The sequence below is a fragment of the Leptodactylus fuscus genome, chromosome 1 (genome assembly GCF_031893055.1).
Source record: "Leptodactylus fuscus isolate aLepFus1 chromosome 1, aLepFus1.hap2, whole genome shotgun sequence".
NCBI lineage: Eukaryota > Metazoa > Chordata > Amphibia > Anura > Leptodactylidae > Leptodactylus > Leptodactylus fuscus.
In genome coordinates, this window is record NC_134265.1 from 267,549,334 (window position 1) to 267,566,113 (window position 16,780).

General features: G+C 46.1%; 1 protein-coding gene across 1 annotated transcript in view; it reads left to right on the forward strand.

The window, feature by feature from the left end:
- AFG2A (AAA ATPase AFG2A) overlaps positions 1–16,780 on the forward strand; it is a 262,459-nt gene that overhangs the window by 66,597 nt on the left and 179,082 nt on the right. The window contains exons 12-13 of the mRNA XM_075287104.1: positions 14,767–14,820; positions 15,197–15,276. Of these exons, the coding sequence (XP_075143205.1) occupies positions 14,767–14,820; positions 15,197–15,276 (134 nt within the window). The remainder of the gene's footprint in view (positions 1–14,766; positions 14,821–15,196; positions 15,277–16,780) is intronic.

Here is a 16,780-nt window from a genome sequence, read left to right on the forward strand (position 1 = left end):
GCGAGGAAGATGAAGTAACCTGCTTAAAGCGGAGGATGGGAGAGCCCACACGGTATGATAGAAAGGAAGAGCCCAGAGCTGCAGGAAAGTCCGGATTACCCGAAACGGGGGTCATAGGGCCATCGTTAGTAAAGAGAAGGCGCATGGCACTATACTTACGACACACTCCCATGGTCTGGCGCGCCACATAAGGAAGCGGATACCGTTTGTCGTCGGACCAGTATTTCTCATGGAGCCAGGGGAGTGCAGTAAGGGGAACGGGGCTCAACGAGTCTTCCAGAGAAACCCAGAGCTTGGTCGGAGCTGAGTGGTGCCAGTCAAGGATGCGCGTAGCGACCGCCGCCAAATAATATTTGGCGCAATCCGGGGCTGCCAGGCCTCCTCTTCTTTTGTAACGTATCAACGTGTTACGGGCAACACGAGGGGGTTTCGAGGCCCAGATGAATTTCTTAAAGGCCTTGTTAACCACCGAGAAAAAACCTGGGGGCAGGATCACTGGGATAGTTTGAAAGAGATATAGCAACCTAGGAAGCACATTCATTTTCAATAAATTGATGCGTCCCAGCCACGAGAGGCCCTTGGTGTCCCAGCGCTCAAGATCGCACCGCAGGGTACGCAGTATTGGAAGAAAATTCAGTGTATACGCATCACCCAAGTCACGGGGTAGTTGCACCCCTAGGTACTTAATCGATCTAGGGGACCATGAAAATGGAAAGGAAGAGCGCAAGGAACCAAGGGCCGATGGCAGCAGCGAAACATCTAGGGCCGTGCTTTTCGACAGGTTAATCTTATAATTGCTAAAGAAGCTGTAAACACTAATCTCCTTAAGGATAGAAGGAAGCGAAGTAAGCGGGCTAGTGATAAACAGGAGAACGTCATCCGCAAAAGCAGACACCTTCAGCTGACGATCACGAATCTGCAGGCCTCGGATATCAGGGTTATTCCTAATAGCGATTAAGAAATGTTCCATCACTAGCGCATATAAGAGGGGGGAAAGTGGGCAGCCTTGCCTAGTACCATTATAAATAGTGAAGGGGGAGGAAAGAGAGCCATTGACCCGGACCCGAGCCATAGGCGAGCTGTAAAGAGCCTGAATACGCATAATCATGGCGGGACCAAGACCTATCTGAGCCAAGGTGGCTTCTAGGAACCTCCAATCCACTCTGTCAAAAGCCTTCTCCGCGTCAAGAGATAGCAACATCATGGGAGTTCGCAAACGCTGCGCATGATGGATCGCAGAGAAGGCTCTCAGAGTGTTATCCCGGGCCTCCCTACAAGGGATAAACCCCACTTGGTCAGGATGTACAAGCTCTCCCATGAAAGGGCCCAGACGAATGGCTATTAACTTGGCATACAACTTAGCGTCCGTATTCAGAAGCGAGATTGGTCTGTAGTTAGCACAGAGCAGAGGGTCCCTCCCTTCTTTGGGTATAACAGTTACATGAGCTTGAAGAAAGGCAGGGGGGAAGGGGGCACCGGAAGTGGAAGAGTTAAACGCGCGCAATAGCGGCTGCGCCAGTTCCGCCTTAAGCACCTTAAAAAACCGCGCCGTATAGCCATCAGGGCCTGGGCTCTTGCCCCCTGGAAGGGAGGCGATGCCCAGTTCCAGCTCAGCCTCAGAGAAGGGAGCCTCAAGCATAGCCACGTCCTCCGGACGCAGAGATGGGAGAGCAGTTTTGGCGATATAGTGGGGAAGGGAAGTTCCCTCAGCAGGAGCCGGATGGACCTGTCCCGGCGGGGGTAAATGGTAGAGGGAGCTGTAATAGTCCTGAAAAGTGGAGGCAATCACAGATGTGGAGTGAGTGATCGATCCAGAGGGCGTTTTGAGGGCCATGACATGTTGGGCTGTATGGCGCTCTCGCACCGCCCGTGCCAGCAGGCGGCCTGCTTTGTTACCCCACTCATAGAACGAGCGCTGACCCAATAGGCAAAGCCGCTGATGCTTCCTCTCAAGAAGGGACCTAATCTCCTGACGAGTGGCCGTCAGAGACGCCAAGGTCGCCTGCTGGAGTGTACGCTTATGCTGAGCTTCCAGGGACGCCAGATCGCTCAGGAGGGAATGAAGTTTCCGTCCCGCTTCCCGCTTCAGACGAGCACCATGTTTCATCAGCACTCCGCGGAGGACACACTTAAGGGCCTCCCACTGTATCGGTGGAGTGGAGGTGTCACAAGAGTGATCCTGAAGAAAGTGCGAGGTAGAAAGTTTCAGTTCTGCCAAACATTGGGGATCAAGAAGGAGCGATTCATTCAACCTCCAAGTGTTAGACCGCATGCTGGCAACAGGCGAGCGAAAAGCACAAGAGACCGGGGAATGGTCAGAGAGGAAGGCCACTCCAATCGAGGCTGCTGAAATGGAAGGGAGAAGGTTATGAGAAAAGAAAATGTAATCAATCCTACTGTAAGAGCTATGGGGGTGAGAGAAAAAAGAATAGTCTCTGTCGGTCGGGTGGAGGATCCGCCAAACATCACAAAGTAGAGAGGCGTTAAGCGCCTTCCTGACCTTATTTAAGGCACCATAGGAGATCTGGGACCTACCCGTAGAGGTATCAAGTAGAGGATTAAGCGGAAGATTGAAATCACCACATACAATCAGGTGACCTTTAGCAAAGGACTGGAGTACAGACAGGGTAGACAGCAGAAAAGGAACCTGGTCCACATTGGAAGCGTAAACATTAGCAATAGTATAAACAACACCCAATATCTCACAGATGATGAACAAGTACCTCCTTTATTTTTAAGATTTCCTATTGATTTGTTTATTGAAAGATTAAAGGACTTGTCAAAGCTTGGATTATGATGGACTATCCTAGGTCATCAGTATCAGATTATTGGTTGTTTGAACATCTGCCACCCCCACCAATCAGTTGTTCTTTCTTAGCATAGTGTACAGAGTCAGAAGCATATGGCTCTGTACACTGTGTAGTGACCTTGATGCGCTATTGCTCCCATTCAAGTGTTTAGTGAGAATCGCACCCCCCCACTGATTTGTTAATGATGACTTATTATCCAGGTTTGGGTAACCCCTTAAATGCGCACAAACCTCATAATGTCACAGTCAGTTTCAGGTAGAGATGGAGTTAGTAGAAATTTACAGACTGCAAATTTGGCAATAAAAAAAAATTGCTGCAATTCTTATAGAAGTAAGTCAAACTTACTCAATTCCTAATATATATGATGTATATATAATATTTTATAACCAATGTATACTAATTCTTATACATTTATGAAGCTCTCACTCCACAACTCTGCATACCGCATAGAGTAAACTAGTGTTGAAAAAGTTATATGGACAAATATACAGAAGATGGATATGGGCAATTAGATGCTATGTCCCATTTGGGTATGATAGAAGAGTGTACCTTGTCTGTTTCTACATTTATTAGCAGAGAGGGGAGGGGTCCGCACTCCTCAGGACTTTGTATGGTCAGCCATGTACTGAAATGGGTGTCATGTACTGCCAGACACATTATTATTAGAGATGAGCGAACACTAAAATGTTCGAGGTTCGAAATTCGATTCGAACAGCCGCTCACTGTTCGAGTGTTCGAATGGGTTTCGAACCCCATTATAGTCTATGGGGAACATAAACTCGTTAAGGGGGAAACCCAAATTCGTGTCTGGAGGGTCACCAAGTCCACTATGACACCCCAGGAAATGATACCAACACCCTGGAATGACACTGGGACAGCAGGGGAAGCATGTCTGGGGGCATAAAAGTCACTTTATTTCATGGAAATCCCTGTCAGTTTGCGATTTTCGCAAGCTAACTTTTCCCCATAGAAATGCATTGGCCAGTGCTGATTGGCCAGAGTACGGAATTCGGCCAATCAGCGCTGGCTCTGCTGGAGGAGGCGGAGTCTAAGATCGCTCCACACCAGTCTCCATTCAGGTCCGACCTTAGACTCCGCCTCCTCCGGCAGAGCCAGCGCTGATTGGCCGAAGGCTGGCCAATGCATTCCTATGCGAATGCAGACTTAGCAGTGCTGAGTCAGTTTTGCTCAACTACACATCTGATGCACACTCTGCACTGCTACATCAGATGTAGCAATCTGATGTAGCAGAGCCGAGGGTGCACTAGAACCCCTGTGCAAACTCAGTTCACGCTAATAGAATGCATTGGCCAGCGCTGATTGGCCAATGCATTCTATTAGCCCGATGAAGTAGAGCTGAATGTGTGTGCTAAGCACACACATTCAGCACTGCTTCATCAAGCCAATACAATGCATTAGCCAGTGCTGATTGGCCAGAGTACGGAATTCGGCCAGTCAGCGCTGGCCAATGCATTCTATTAGCCCGATGAAGTAGAGCTGAATGTGTGTGCTAAGCACACACATTCAGCACTGCTTCATCAAGCCAATACAATGCATTAGCCAGTGCTGATTGGCCAGAGTACGGAATTCGGCCAATCAGCGCTGGCTCTGCTGGAGGAGGCGGAGTCTAAGGTCGGACCTGAATGGAGACTGGTGTGGAGCGATCTTAGACTCCGCCTCCTCCAGCAGAGCCAGCGCTGATTGGCCGAATTCCGTACTCTGGCCAATCAGCACTGGCTAATGCATTGTATTGGCGTGATGAAGCAGTGCTGAATGTGTGTGCTTAGCACACACATTCAGCTCTACTTCATCGGGCTAATAGAATGCATTGGCCAGCGCTGATTGGCCGAATTCCGTACTCTGGCCAATCAGTGCTGGCCAATGCATTCTATTAGCTTGATGAAGCAGAGTGTGCACAAGGGTTCAAGCGCACCCTCGGCTCTGATGTAGCAGAGCCGAGGCTGCACAAGGGTTCAAGCGCACCCTCGGCTCTGATGTAGGAGAGCCGAGGGTGCACTTGAACCCTTGTGCACCCTCAGCTCTGCTACATCAGAGCCGAGGGTGCGCTTGAACCCTTGTGCACACTCTGCTTCATCAAGCTAATAGAATGCATTGGCCAGCGCTGATTGGCCAGAGTACGGAACTCGACCAATCAGCGCTGGCTCTGCTGGAGGAGGCGGAGTCTAGGATCGCTCCACACCAGTCTCCATTCAGGTCCGACCTTAGACTCCGCCTCCTCCAGCAGAGCCAGCGCTGATTGGCCGAATTCCGTACTCTGGCCAATCAGCACTGGCTAATGCATTGTATTGGCGTGATGAAGCAGTGCTGAATGTGTGTGCTTAGCACACACATTCAGCTCTACTTCATCGGGCTAATAGAATGCATTGGCCAATCAGCGCTGGCCAATGCATTCTATTAGCGTGAACTGAGTTTGCACAGGGGTTCTAGTGCACCCTCGGCTCTGCTACATCAGATTGCTACATCTGATGTAGCAGTGCCGAGTGTGCATCAGATGTGTAGTTGAGCAAAACTGACTCAGCACTGCTAAGTCTCTGCATTCGCATAGGAATGCATTGGCCAGCCTTCGGCCAATCAGCGCTGGCTCTGCCGGAGGAGGCGGAGTCTAAGGTCGGACCTGAATGGAGACTGGTGTGGAGCGATCTTAGACTCCGCCTCCTCCAGCAGAGCCAGCGCTGATTGGTCGAGTTCCGTACTCTGGCCAATCAGCGCTGGCCAATGCATTCTATTAGCCCGATGAAGTAGAGCTGAATGTGTGTGCTTAGCACACACATTCAGCTCTACTTCATCAGGCTAATAGAATACATTGGCCAATCAGCGCTGGCCAATGCATTCTATTAGCTTGATGAAGCAGAGTGTGCACAAGGGTTCAAGCGCACCCTCGGCTCTGATGTAGCAGAGCTGAGGGTGCACAAGGGTTCAAGTGCACCCTCGGCTCTCCTACATCAGAGCCGAGGGTGCGCTTGAACCCTTGTGCAGCCTCGGCTCTGCTACATCAGAGCCGAGGGTGCGCTTGAACCCTTGTGCACACTCTGCTTCATCAAGCTAATAGAATGCATTGGCCAGCACTGATTGGCCAGAGTACGGAATTCGGCCAATCAGCGCTGGCCAATGCATCCCTATGGGAAAAAGTTTATCTCACAAAAATCACAATTACACACCCGATAGAGCCCCAAAAAGTTATTTTTAATAACATTCCCCCCTAAATAAAGGTTATCCCTAGCTATCCCTGCCTGTACAGCTATCCCTGTCTCATAGTCACAAAGTTCACATTCTCATATGACCCGGATTTGAAATCCACTATTCGTCTAAAATGGAGGTCACCTGATTTCGGCAGCCAATGACTTTTTCCAATTTTTTTCAATGCCCCCAGTGTCGTAGTTCCTGTCCCACCTCCCCTGCGCTGTTATTGGTGCAAAAAAGGCGCCAGGGAAGGTGGGAGGGGAATCGAATTTTGGCGCACTTTACCACGTGGTGTTCGATTCGATTCGAACATGGCGAACACCCTGATATCCGATCGAACATGTGTTCGATAGAACACTGTTCGCTCATCTCTAATTATTATAAGAAATGTACAGGAACTCCAATTGGACCAGGCTGGAAGTGCATAGCTTGTCTTGTTTGACCTTGAGGGAGGTTATGCAAAGACATTTTCTTTAAAGCTGCGGAACATCTTCTTGACACAACAAATTTAGAAAGAACTAGAGATGAAGTCCATAATATATACCCGGATTTCACTTTTTGAACTTGGAGTTGATAAAGATAAGTAAAAACACAGCACGGCGGAAACGATAAGAAGCAGACTCCTGTCTCATGCCAGATATACAGAACAGCTGCACAAATATTGTCTGACTATGAAACTTTGTTTTGACATTTTTGTAAACTCTGAATGTGTGAGACATTGATAAAAAGACAAAACTGTTCAAGAGCTAAAAGAAGAGGAAAGGAATTATGTGCTGTCCACTTTAGAGCCGCGCTTTCTGATGTCTTCAGTACCTATAGTAAGTGACCCCTGGCTGCTAATCTCTCTCAGTATCATGATTTCCTGACTGCGACCAGGTGACATTTCCTTTGTGCACATATCCAAGACTGCTGAACTGTAATGGCCTAGGAATTTCCTGTCCTGGGAACCCAGAGTGGGCAGCACATTGGTTACATAGTTGGCATTGTAGCACTGGGTCCTGGATACAAATCCAACCAAGATCAAAATCTGCATGGAGTTTGTATGTTTTCACACCAGAAAAGTTGTGCGAGTTAAAATAAATATTTCGGCTGCGTGTCCCCATTCTAGCCCTGCCCGCCACACCCACCTTCTTGGAAAATGGTGAACGAGGGACCAAAAAACTTATGTAGATGTATTAAGTGTCCCTCAGTGATTTTTACTGTCATCCAATCCAACATGTTTCCCACTTGCTTGTAAATAAGATTTGGGAGGACTATATTGATTCTGATCTGTAATGTATATGCGCTTAACTTTGCATCCTAAACCAACACTAGTTGCTCATATGCAAAAGCTACAGAAACTAACTACACTAATTTTATTGGGTTTTGAAAATATTTCCAAGTAGCAATAATTCCATTTTATGTGTTGATCCTTCATGCATGTACCAGTTTCTACTTATAGGCTTACAAGTCAGTATTAGGAAGCTTTTCAATAAGGTTGGCATAGTATGGGGTAGGGTTGGAGGCAGATGACATTTTTAATGTCATTTGTAGGATTTGTAGCTTGTTTGGTTTATGTTAGCCTCATATGCTTTCAGTGCCTGAGCGGTCATTGTTCTGTAACTGAATACATTTAGGGGACTCTAAAACATGACTCTCTGGCCAATGTTCATTTTTCATCCCTCTATGTCTTAACCACAAAAAATAACATGGAAGTTTTTTTTGGCTTTGGAAAACCTCTCGTGACTCATTTTCCAGTGACTTTTCAAATGAGTGCTTGTGTTTCTCATGCCACACAGGCCAGTTGTATATGTCTGACGTATACTGCTATTGGAGTTTTTATATCTGTTGTTTCTTATGATATTGTTTACTTAGCAAAGAGTCTGCCTAGCTGAAAAGGAGATGAATGGGCAATTCAGTGATGTCTAGAATAAAGTGGTACATGCTGTCCACCAGACAATAATAGTTAATGATACATCCGGAGAACACAATAGTCAAAGAGAATTTGTCACTATGAGCAAACAATCCAACTCCCGGGAACACAATATAAAACAGGAGGAACTGGGCAAATTCATACGTATTTTATACTACATGATTCAGTAGAACTTGTCATTTATTGACAAGATAAAGGGCAGGTTAGCGCACTATCATGTATTATTATGTGACGGACATGGCGCCAGCTCAGAAGCTCAGCCAGCACTTTTAACAGCTCCATAACATCTGCCATGGGAAGTATTGCTTATTTTGAGTCTTTAACCACATAGATGCCTCTGTAAACAGTGGAAACATTTTCATGGCATCCAGGGGCCTGGCCCAAAGCTCCCAGCACTGCCATCATTAGACCTGTATTATGTCCTGTTGGAGGCAAGATTTCATGGCCTGCCTGTCAGCTTGTGAGTCACTGCAGTACCAAACTGCCTTATATGAGTGATCAGAAGATGTTTACAGTTATTTAAAAATGAAAAATCCCCCCCTTTCTCTCTTTAAAATGATTAATTATGTTAAAAAAGGAAACACATAAATAAACATTTGTGTTAGCCGCTACCTGTACTATAAAACAATATAAAAAAAACCTTTGCACAATGAACATCTGGAACATAATTTGACAGGAACATAGTGAACATAATCTTAACTCAATGTAAAAATAAAAAGTTATGGCTGTAACTAGAGATGAGCGAACACTAAAATGTTCGAGGTTCGAAATTCGATTCGAACAGCCGCTCACTGTTCGAGTGTTCGAATGGGTTTCGAACCCCATTATAGTCTATGGGGAACATAAACTCGTTAAGGGGGAAACCCAAATTCGTGTCTGGAGGGTCACCAAGTCCACTATGACACCCCAGGAAATGATACCAACACCCTGGAATGACACTGGGACAGCAGGGGAAGCATGTCTGGGGGCATAAAAGTCACTTTATTTCATGGAAATCCCTGTCAGTTTGCGATTTTCGCAAGCTAACTTTTCCCCATAGAAATGCATTGGCCAGTGCTGATTGGCCAGAGTACGGAACTCGACCAATCAGCGCTGGCTCTGCTGGAGGAGGCGGAGTCTAAGATAGCTCCACACCAGTCTCCATTCAGGTCCGACCTTAGACTCCGCCTCCTCCGGCAGAGCCAGCGCTGATTGGCCGAAGGCTGGCCAATGCATTCCTATGCGAATGCAGACTTAGCAGTGCTGAGTCAGTTTTGCTCAACTACACATCTGATGCACACTCGGCACTGCTACATCAGATGTAGCAATCTGATGTAGCAGAGCCGAGGGTGCACTAGAACCCCTGTGCAAACTCAGTTCACGCTAATAGAATGCATTGGCCAGCGCTGATTGGCCAATGCATTCTATTAGCCCGATGAAGTAGAGCTGAATGTGTGTGCTAAGCACACACATTCAGCACTGCTTCATCAAGCCAATACAATGCATTAGCCAGTGCTGATTGGCCAGAGTACGGAATTCGGCCAATCAGCGCTGGCCAATGCATTCTATTAGCCCGATGAAGTAGAGCTGAATGTGTGTGCTAAGCACACACATTCAGCACTGCTTCATCAAGCCAATACAATGCATTAGCCAGTGCTGATTGGCCAGAGTACGGAATTCGGCCAATCAGCGCTGGCTCTGCTGGAGGAGGCGGAGTCTAAGATCGCTCCACACCAGTCTCCATTCAGGTCCGACCTTAGACTCCGCCTCCTCCGGCAGAGCCAGCGCTGATTGGCCGAAGGCTGGCCAATGCATTCCTATGCGAATGCAGACTTAGCAGTGCTGAGTCAGTTTTGCTCAACTACACATCTGATGCACACTCGGCACTGCTACATCAGATGTAGCAATCTGATGTAGCAGAGCCGAGGGTGCACTAGAACCCCTGTGCAAACTCAGTTCACGCTAATAGAATGCATTGGCCAGCGCTGATTGGCCAATGCATTCTATTAGCCCGATGAAGTAGAGCTGAATGTGTGTGCTAAGCACACACATTCAGCACTGCTTCATCAAGCCAATACAATGCATTAGCCAGTGCTGATTGGCCAGAGTACGGAATTCGGCCAATCAGCGCTGGCCAATGCATTCTATTAGCCCGATGAAGTAGAGCTGAATGTGTGTGCTAAGCACACACATTCAGCACTGCTTCATCAAGCCAATACAATGCATTAGCCAGTGCTGATTGGCCAGAGTACGGAATTCGGCCAATCAGCGCTGGCTCTGCTGGAGGAGGCGGAGTCTAAGGTCGGACCTGAATGGAGACTGGTGTGGAGCGATCTTAGACTCCGCCTCCTCCAGCAGAGCCAGCGCTGATTGGCCGAATTCCGTACTCTGGCCAATCAGCACTGGCTAATGCATTGTATTGGCGTGATGAAGCAGTGCTGAATGTGTGTGCTTAGCACACACATTCAGCTCTACTTCATCGGGCTAATAGAATGCATTGGCCAGCGCTGATTGGCCGAATTCCGTACTCTGGCCAATCAGTGCTGGCCAATGCATTCTATTAGCTTGATGAAGCAGAGTGTGCACAAGGGTTCAAGCGCACCCTCGGCTCTGATGTAGCAGAGCCGAGGCTGCACAAGGGTTCAAGCGCACCCTCGGCTCTGATGTAGGAGAGCCGAGGGTGCACTTGAACCCTTGTGCAGCCTCGGCTCTGCTACATCAGAGCCGAGGGTGCGCTTGAACCCTTGTGCACACTCTGCTTCATCAAGCTAATAGAATGCATTGGCCAGCGCTGATTGGCCAATGTATTCTATTAGCCTGATGAAGTAGAGCTGAATGTGTGTGCTAAGCACACACATTCAGCTCTACTTCATCGGGCTAATAGAATGCATTGGCCAGCGCTGATTGGCCAGAGTACGGAACTCGACCAATCAGCGCTGGCTCTGCTGGAGGAGGCGGAGTCTAAGATCGCTCCACACCAGTCTCCATTCAGGTCCGACCTTAGACTCCGCCTCCTCCAGCAGAGCCAGCGCTGATTGGCCGAATTCCGTACTCTGGCCAATCAGCACTGGCTAATGCATTGTATTGGCGTGATGAAGCAGTGCTGAATGTGTGTGCTTAGCACACACATTCAGCTCTACTTCATCGGGCTAATAGAATGCATTGGCCAATCAGCGCTGGCCAATGCATTCTATTAGCGTGAACTGAGTTTGCACAGGGGTTCTAGTGCACCCTCGGCTCTGCTACATCAGATTGCTACATCTGATGTAGCAGTGCCGAGTGTGCATCAGATGTGTAGTTGAGCAAAACTGACTCAGCACTGCTAAGTCTCTGCATTCGCATAGGAATGCATTGGCCAGCCTTCGGCCAATCAGCGCTGGCTCTGCCGGAGGAGGCGGAGTCTAAGGTCGGACCTGAATGGAGACTGGTGTGGAGCGATCTTAGACTCCGCCTCCTCCAGCAGAGCCAGCGCTGATTGGTCGAGTTCCGTACTCTGGCCAATCAGCGCTGGCCAATGCATTCTATTAGCCCGATGAAGTAGAGCTGAATGTGTGTGCTTAGCACACACATTCAGCTCTACTTCATCAGGCTAATAGAATACATTGGCCAATCAGCGCTGGCCAATGCATTCTATTAGCTTGATGAAGCAGAGTGTGCACAAGGGTTCAAGCGCACCCTCGGCTCTGATGTAGCAGAGCTGAGGGTGCACAAGGGTTCAAGTGCACCCTCGGCTCTCCTACATCAGAGCCGAGGGTGCGCTTGAACCCTTGTGCAGCCTCGGCTCTGCTACATCAGAGCCGAGGGTGCGCTTGAACCCTTGTTCACACTCTGCTTCATCAAGCTAATAGAATGCATTGGCCAGCACTGATTGGCCAGAGTACGGAATTCGGCCAATCAGCGCTGGCCAATGCATCCCTATGGGAAAAAGTTTATCTCACAAAAATCACAATTACACACCCGATAGAGCCCCAAAAAGTTATTTTTAATAACATTCCCCCCTAAATAAAGGTTATCCCTAGCTATCCCTGCCTGTACAGCTATCCCTGTCTCATAGTCACAAAGTTCACATTCTCATATGACCCGGATTTGAAATCCACTATTCGTCTAAAATGGAGGTCACCTGATTTCGGCAGCCAATGACTTTTTCCAATTTTTTTCAATGCCCCCAGTGTCGTAGTTCCTGTCCCACCTCCCCTGCGCTGTTATTGGTGCAAAAAAGGCGCCAGGGAAGGTGGGAGGGGAATCGAATTTTGGCGCACTTTACCACGTGGTGTTCGATTCGATTCGAACATGGCAAACACCCTGATATCCGATCGAACATGTGTTCGATAGAACACTGTTCGCTCATCTCTAGCTGTAACCAGATAACAATCCAAAAACAAATATTTTGTTCACAAACTTTTTTATTGTATAACAATATCAAAATATTAAAAAAATATTGCATATCACTATAATCTTACTGACCCACAAAAAAATAAATAAATTATGTGTTAGACCGTATGTTTTTCTCATACATACAAATCTGGTAAATAAGAGTTAGTTGCCCCAAGATGATGCCGTAAAAAAAACATAATTCATCTCACAAAAACAAGTCCTCAAACAGCTACATCAATGGAAAAGTGAAAAGTTATGGCTCTAAGAACACTACAGTGAAAACCAGGAAAAAGTCGCCCTGCTCATAAGCTTAAAACTGGCTATGTCCTTAAGGCTTTGCTCACTTTGGGGGTTCAAAGTCCTGAGGGCAGTCCTACTCCAACTGTCTCCCCTGTGTAAGTGTGCATATAGAGATATCTTCTAGTCACTAATAACTAACACCCACTGCACTCCTTAACTCTGAATAAGCTTGATTTAAAGGGTTAATTTCATTTCAGCCAGAAAGGTTGAAATAGGATCAATCTTTGCCTGTCTGCGTTGGTTTGGAGTTATAGAGGCAGCCATACATGGCTATTCTACACTGTTTCTGTAAGACCTATAGGGGTAACTTTCTCTATAATCCAAAGAAGTAAGGTGTAATTGATAAGGTCAAAGTTGTGTTTATGACTAATTGACCAATAATCCCGGGTAACTGTTGTTGTCCTAATTGATATCAACGCCAACAACACTCTCATTATATGGCGTCCCAACGAGCTGCTGAGATGCCGGAACAATCACGGGCACAGCGCGAGGAATGAGTTCAGCAGCAGGCCAACTTGACAGCTGTCGAAACGCCGGAGCAGGTGGATCATCAACTCCAACAACATGCTCATTATATGGCATCCCAGAGAGCTGCTGAGATGCCTGAACAATCACGGGCACAGCGCGAGGAATGAGTTCAGCAGCAGGCCAACTTGACAGCTGTCGAAACGCCGGAGCAGGTGGATCATCAACTCCAACAACATGCTTATTATATGGCATCCCAGAGAGCTGCTGAGATGCCGGAACAATCACAGGCACGGTGTTAGGAACAAGGTCAGCAGCAGGACAGCTTGCGAGCTGCCAAAATGCCAGAGCAGGTGAACCATCGATGACAGCGATTTGCTGAATATAGGTGGATCATTAACGCCAACAATCCGCAGATGAAGTCACGGGCAGAAGCTAGTATCATATAACATTATACCAGTTTCAAGCATAAGCAACTATATCTAGCATTCAGCTTTAAAGGATAACAATGTTTTTCATACATTACATGAATATAACCTTCACATAGTTATGGAAACAGTGTAGCACAGTAAGCTGTGCCATTCCATAACTTTAAATAAATGGTGTAGTTTGTTGTGCTATGTTGTTTCTGTAACACCTATTTACCTCTATGGAAGTTATGGCAATGTTTGGCAGTTTCTGTAGCAGCCATGTTTGGCCTAGATGCTAATAACCCTTAAAGGGGTTGTCCCATCACAAGGATCCTATCTATACTGCTTGTTAATGTGGATGTAAGACTTTTCCTAAATACACTGCTTCAGCAAAACTGCTTTGTTTGTCCACTATCTTACTTTATTAAATTTTTTGTGGCCACAGCCCTGACTTATCTGCTCATGAGTCAAGTGATGTATCTGCTGCTCTCAGGGGGGAGGGAGGAGGGGCTAAGTGCACGGGAGCCAGCCTGTGTTTCTAGCTATTCCTGTGTCTACACCATGTGACCTAGGTCCCTGCTATCAGATAGGGAGAGGAGCTGCTTTCATTTCTTCTGTTCTCCCAGTTATCAGGCTAGCTAATTCAGTTGTGTTCATTATGGAAGAGACAGGCAGTCTCTGTATGCAACACAGAATGGAGTTGCTGCTGCCTGTTCTTCATAGTCCAAAATGGGTGGGCGGAGCTACACGTTATTTGGGGGTGGAGCTAAACGGCAGGTTGCATGTGAAACCCCGCCCACCAAATGATGCAAGAAACCAGGAAGAAAGAAGATTTTACAGCAGTAAAGACTGATGAGTATTCGACGTGGGAATACCCCTTTAAAGAGCCCCTGTCTCCAATTACAGAATGCTAAATGTCATACATCAATTGATTGTCGCTGTGCCCCTTAGCATTTTTTTTTGTCCACTGTATTCTCAAAGTGGGTGTTAAACTTTTATTGTCTTAGAAAAATACAATAGGTTACTTTCCATTTGGTGAATTAGAGAGTTCACACATGAGCTTTCATGGGCTTTATCTTTTGAACAGGTTGACAGATAAAAAAAAAAAAAAAAAAAAAAAAAAAAAGTTAACTTGTTCCAGGGCACAGCACCAATCAAATAGATGGCATTGAGCATTTTCTAATCTATTAAGCAAATAAAATACAAATATACTTTCATCACAACACTACGGTATGCACTAATCTCAGCTCTTTCTGTTCTATAACATGACAGGTTTCCATTAAAGCACAACCTCTCTCTTCTCTCCATTCTTTAGGGTCCAGAACTAATGAATAAGTATGTTGGTGAATCAGAAAGGGCAGTTCGGGAGGTAAGTGTACCCTGAATTCATTAAAATATGCATTAAGGTAATTCAAATGGTTGTGCTGCATTATTATAGCTCATCACGACCACTACACAGTGTACAGAGCTATCTGTTTTTGAGTCTGTACACTGTGGGTACCAGGTTTTTGACCTACACTATACTGATGTTGATGGATAGACCATCAGTATCTAGTCTTGGAGAATCCATTTGAGCAGTGTACACATTCAGACAGTGACTAGGTATTCTTTGCTGCCTGGCACGGACACCTTATACCACCACCTAATGTGTAGCCATTTTTAGGCCATTGAATTTGTCAAATTTGCAACAAGGGGCATCTGCATGGAGGATACCTTTTTTACAGCTCTTTTTCTTATTTCTTCAGATATTCAGGAAAGCAAGGGCAGTTTCTCCTGCCATTCTCTTCTTCGATGAATTAGATGCTTTGGCTGTTGAGAGAGGAAGGTAAGACTCTGACATTTATTCGTTATGCTTTTATGTTCTTTGCTCCACTTACAATGTAATTCTTGAGCACAATGTTTGGTGAATTTGCAGTAGAATATAAAATGTGCTATAACATTTGCCCTATCGTATACTTTTAATTATTAGAAAATGACTGTATTTACAAGACTTTTATTTATTTCAGGATCATATTAAGTTCATGTGTCTAATAAAAATGTTACCCTTTGACTAAATCAAAGGAATACAGTCGGGTTATGACAGTGCAGACATCTCTGTACCATTGTTAATTATATTTAGAGATTCTCTAATGAATGGCATAGTACCTACTGACTGGCGCAAAGCAAGTGTATTGCCTATTCAAAGGGGCTTGGATGTCGTTCTCAAGCAGAACAATATTACGGGTTATGGGTTCTAGATTTTGTTAAGAAGTTGATCCAGGGTTTTATACTTATTGCCATATTGCTGTCAGGAAGGAATTTTTTCCCCTGAAATGGGGCAAATGGCATAAGCCTCATGGTTTGTTTTTTTTTGCCTTCCTCTGGATCAACACTGTAAGGTTATAGGTTGGACTTGATGGGCTGATGTCTTCATTCAGCCTCATCTACTATGTAACTATGCAACTACTACACTGTCTACCAATAAGTATTTGGACACCTGTGGTAGAATAGAAAAACAACATTTATTCACATTCAATAGTTGGTAGACCCCAGCAGATGCTTCCTTACGGATGGTATTGATCGACACAATACTGCCGGATGTCTGGTGAACCTCCTGGTGTATGTGAGCCATCGGTTGGGTGTGGTTTCTCAGGGACCGACGAGTGCTGGCCAATCTCCCAGTTTTGGGGGTCTGCCGACTCGGGGTACATTGCGACAATCACCGTTCATCTTCCACTTTGTAATTACATAGGCTACTGTGGATTTTGGGTAATTCATCTCGCTTGCTATGTCCCTTAAGGATCAACCATTTCTGTGGTACCCAACAATTACGCCTTTCTCGAAATCAGACAACTCTGCACTTCGTGGCATCATGCATGCGACTAATGCCAATGCACTAATGCCAATGCGACTAATGCCAATGCACTATTTAACGGCGGAAGGCATAACATACATCACGACCGCAGAATGTGACCAAAAATAATATAAGTGATAGGCAGCACAGTTTTACTAAGAATGCTGATTTATTTTTTGAGAAGGCAAGTAGAAGGCTCTTTGGACTTTGCAAAATTCCTTCCTGACTCCAAATATGGCCATCAAAATAAAACCATGGATAAACACCCAAGAAAGACATCTAGGCCCCCTTTTGAATTCACCATGACAAGTTCCAGTGATTGGCTACAGCAGTTATGTATGTAGCTGGCGCTTCACTGCTGCAACATAGTAATCAAAGACCTGTAGAGAGAGAGTGGTGGTGCTGGAGTAGTGGCGGATTCAGGAGGTGAATATTGGTTCTTTTATTTTATACCACTTCACACCATGGCCATAATTTCTGTGGATCCTATAAAACT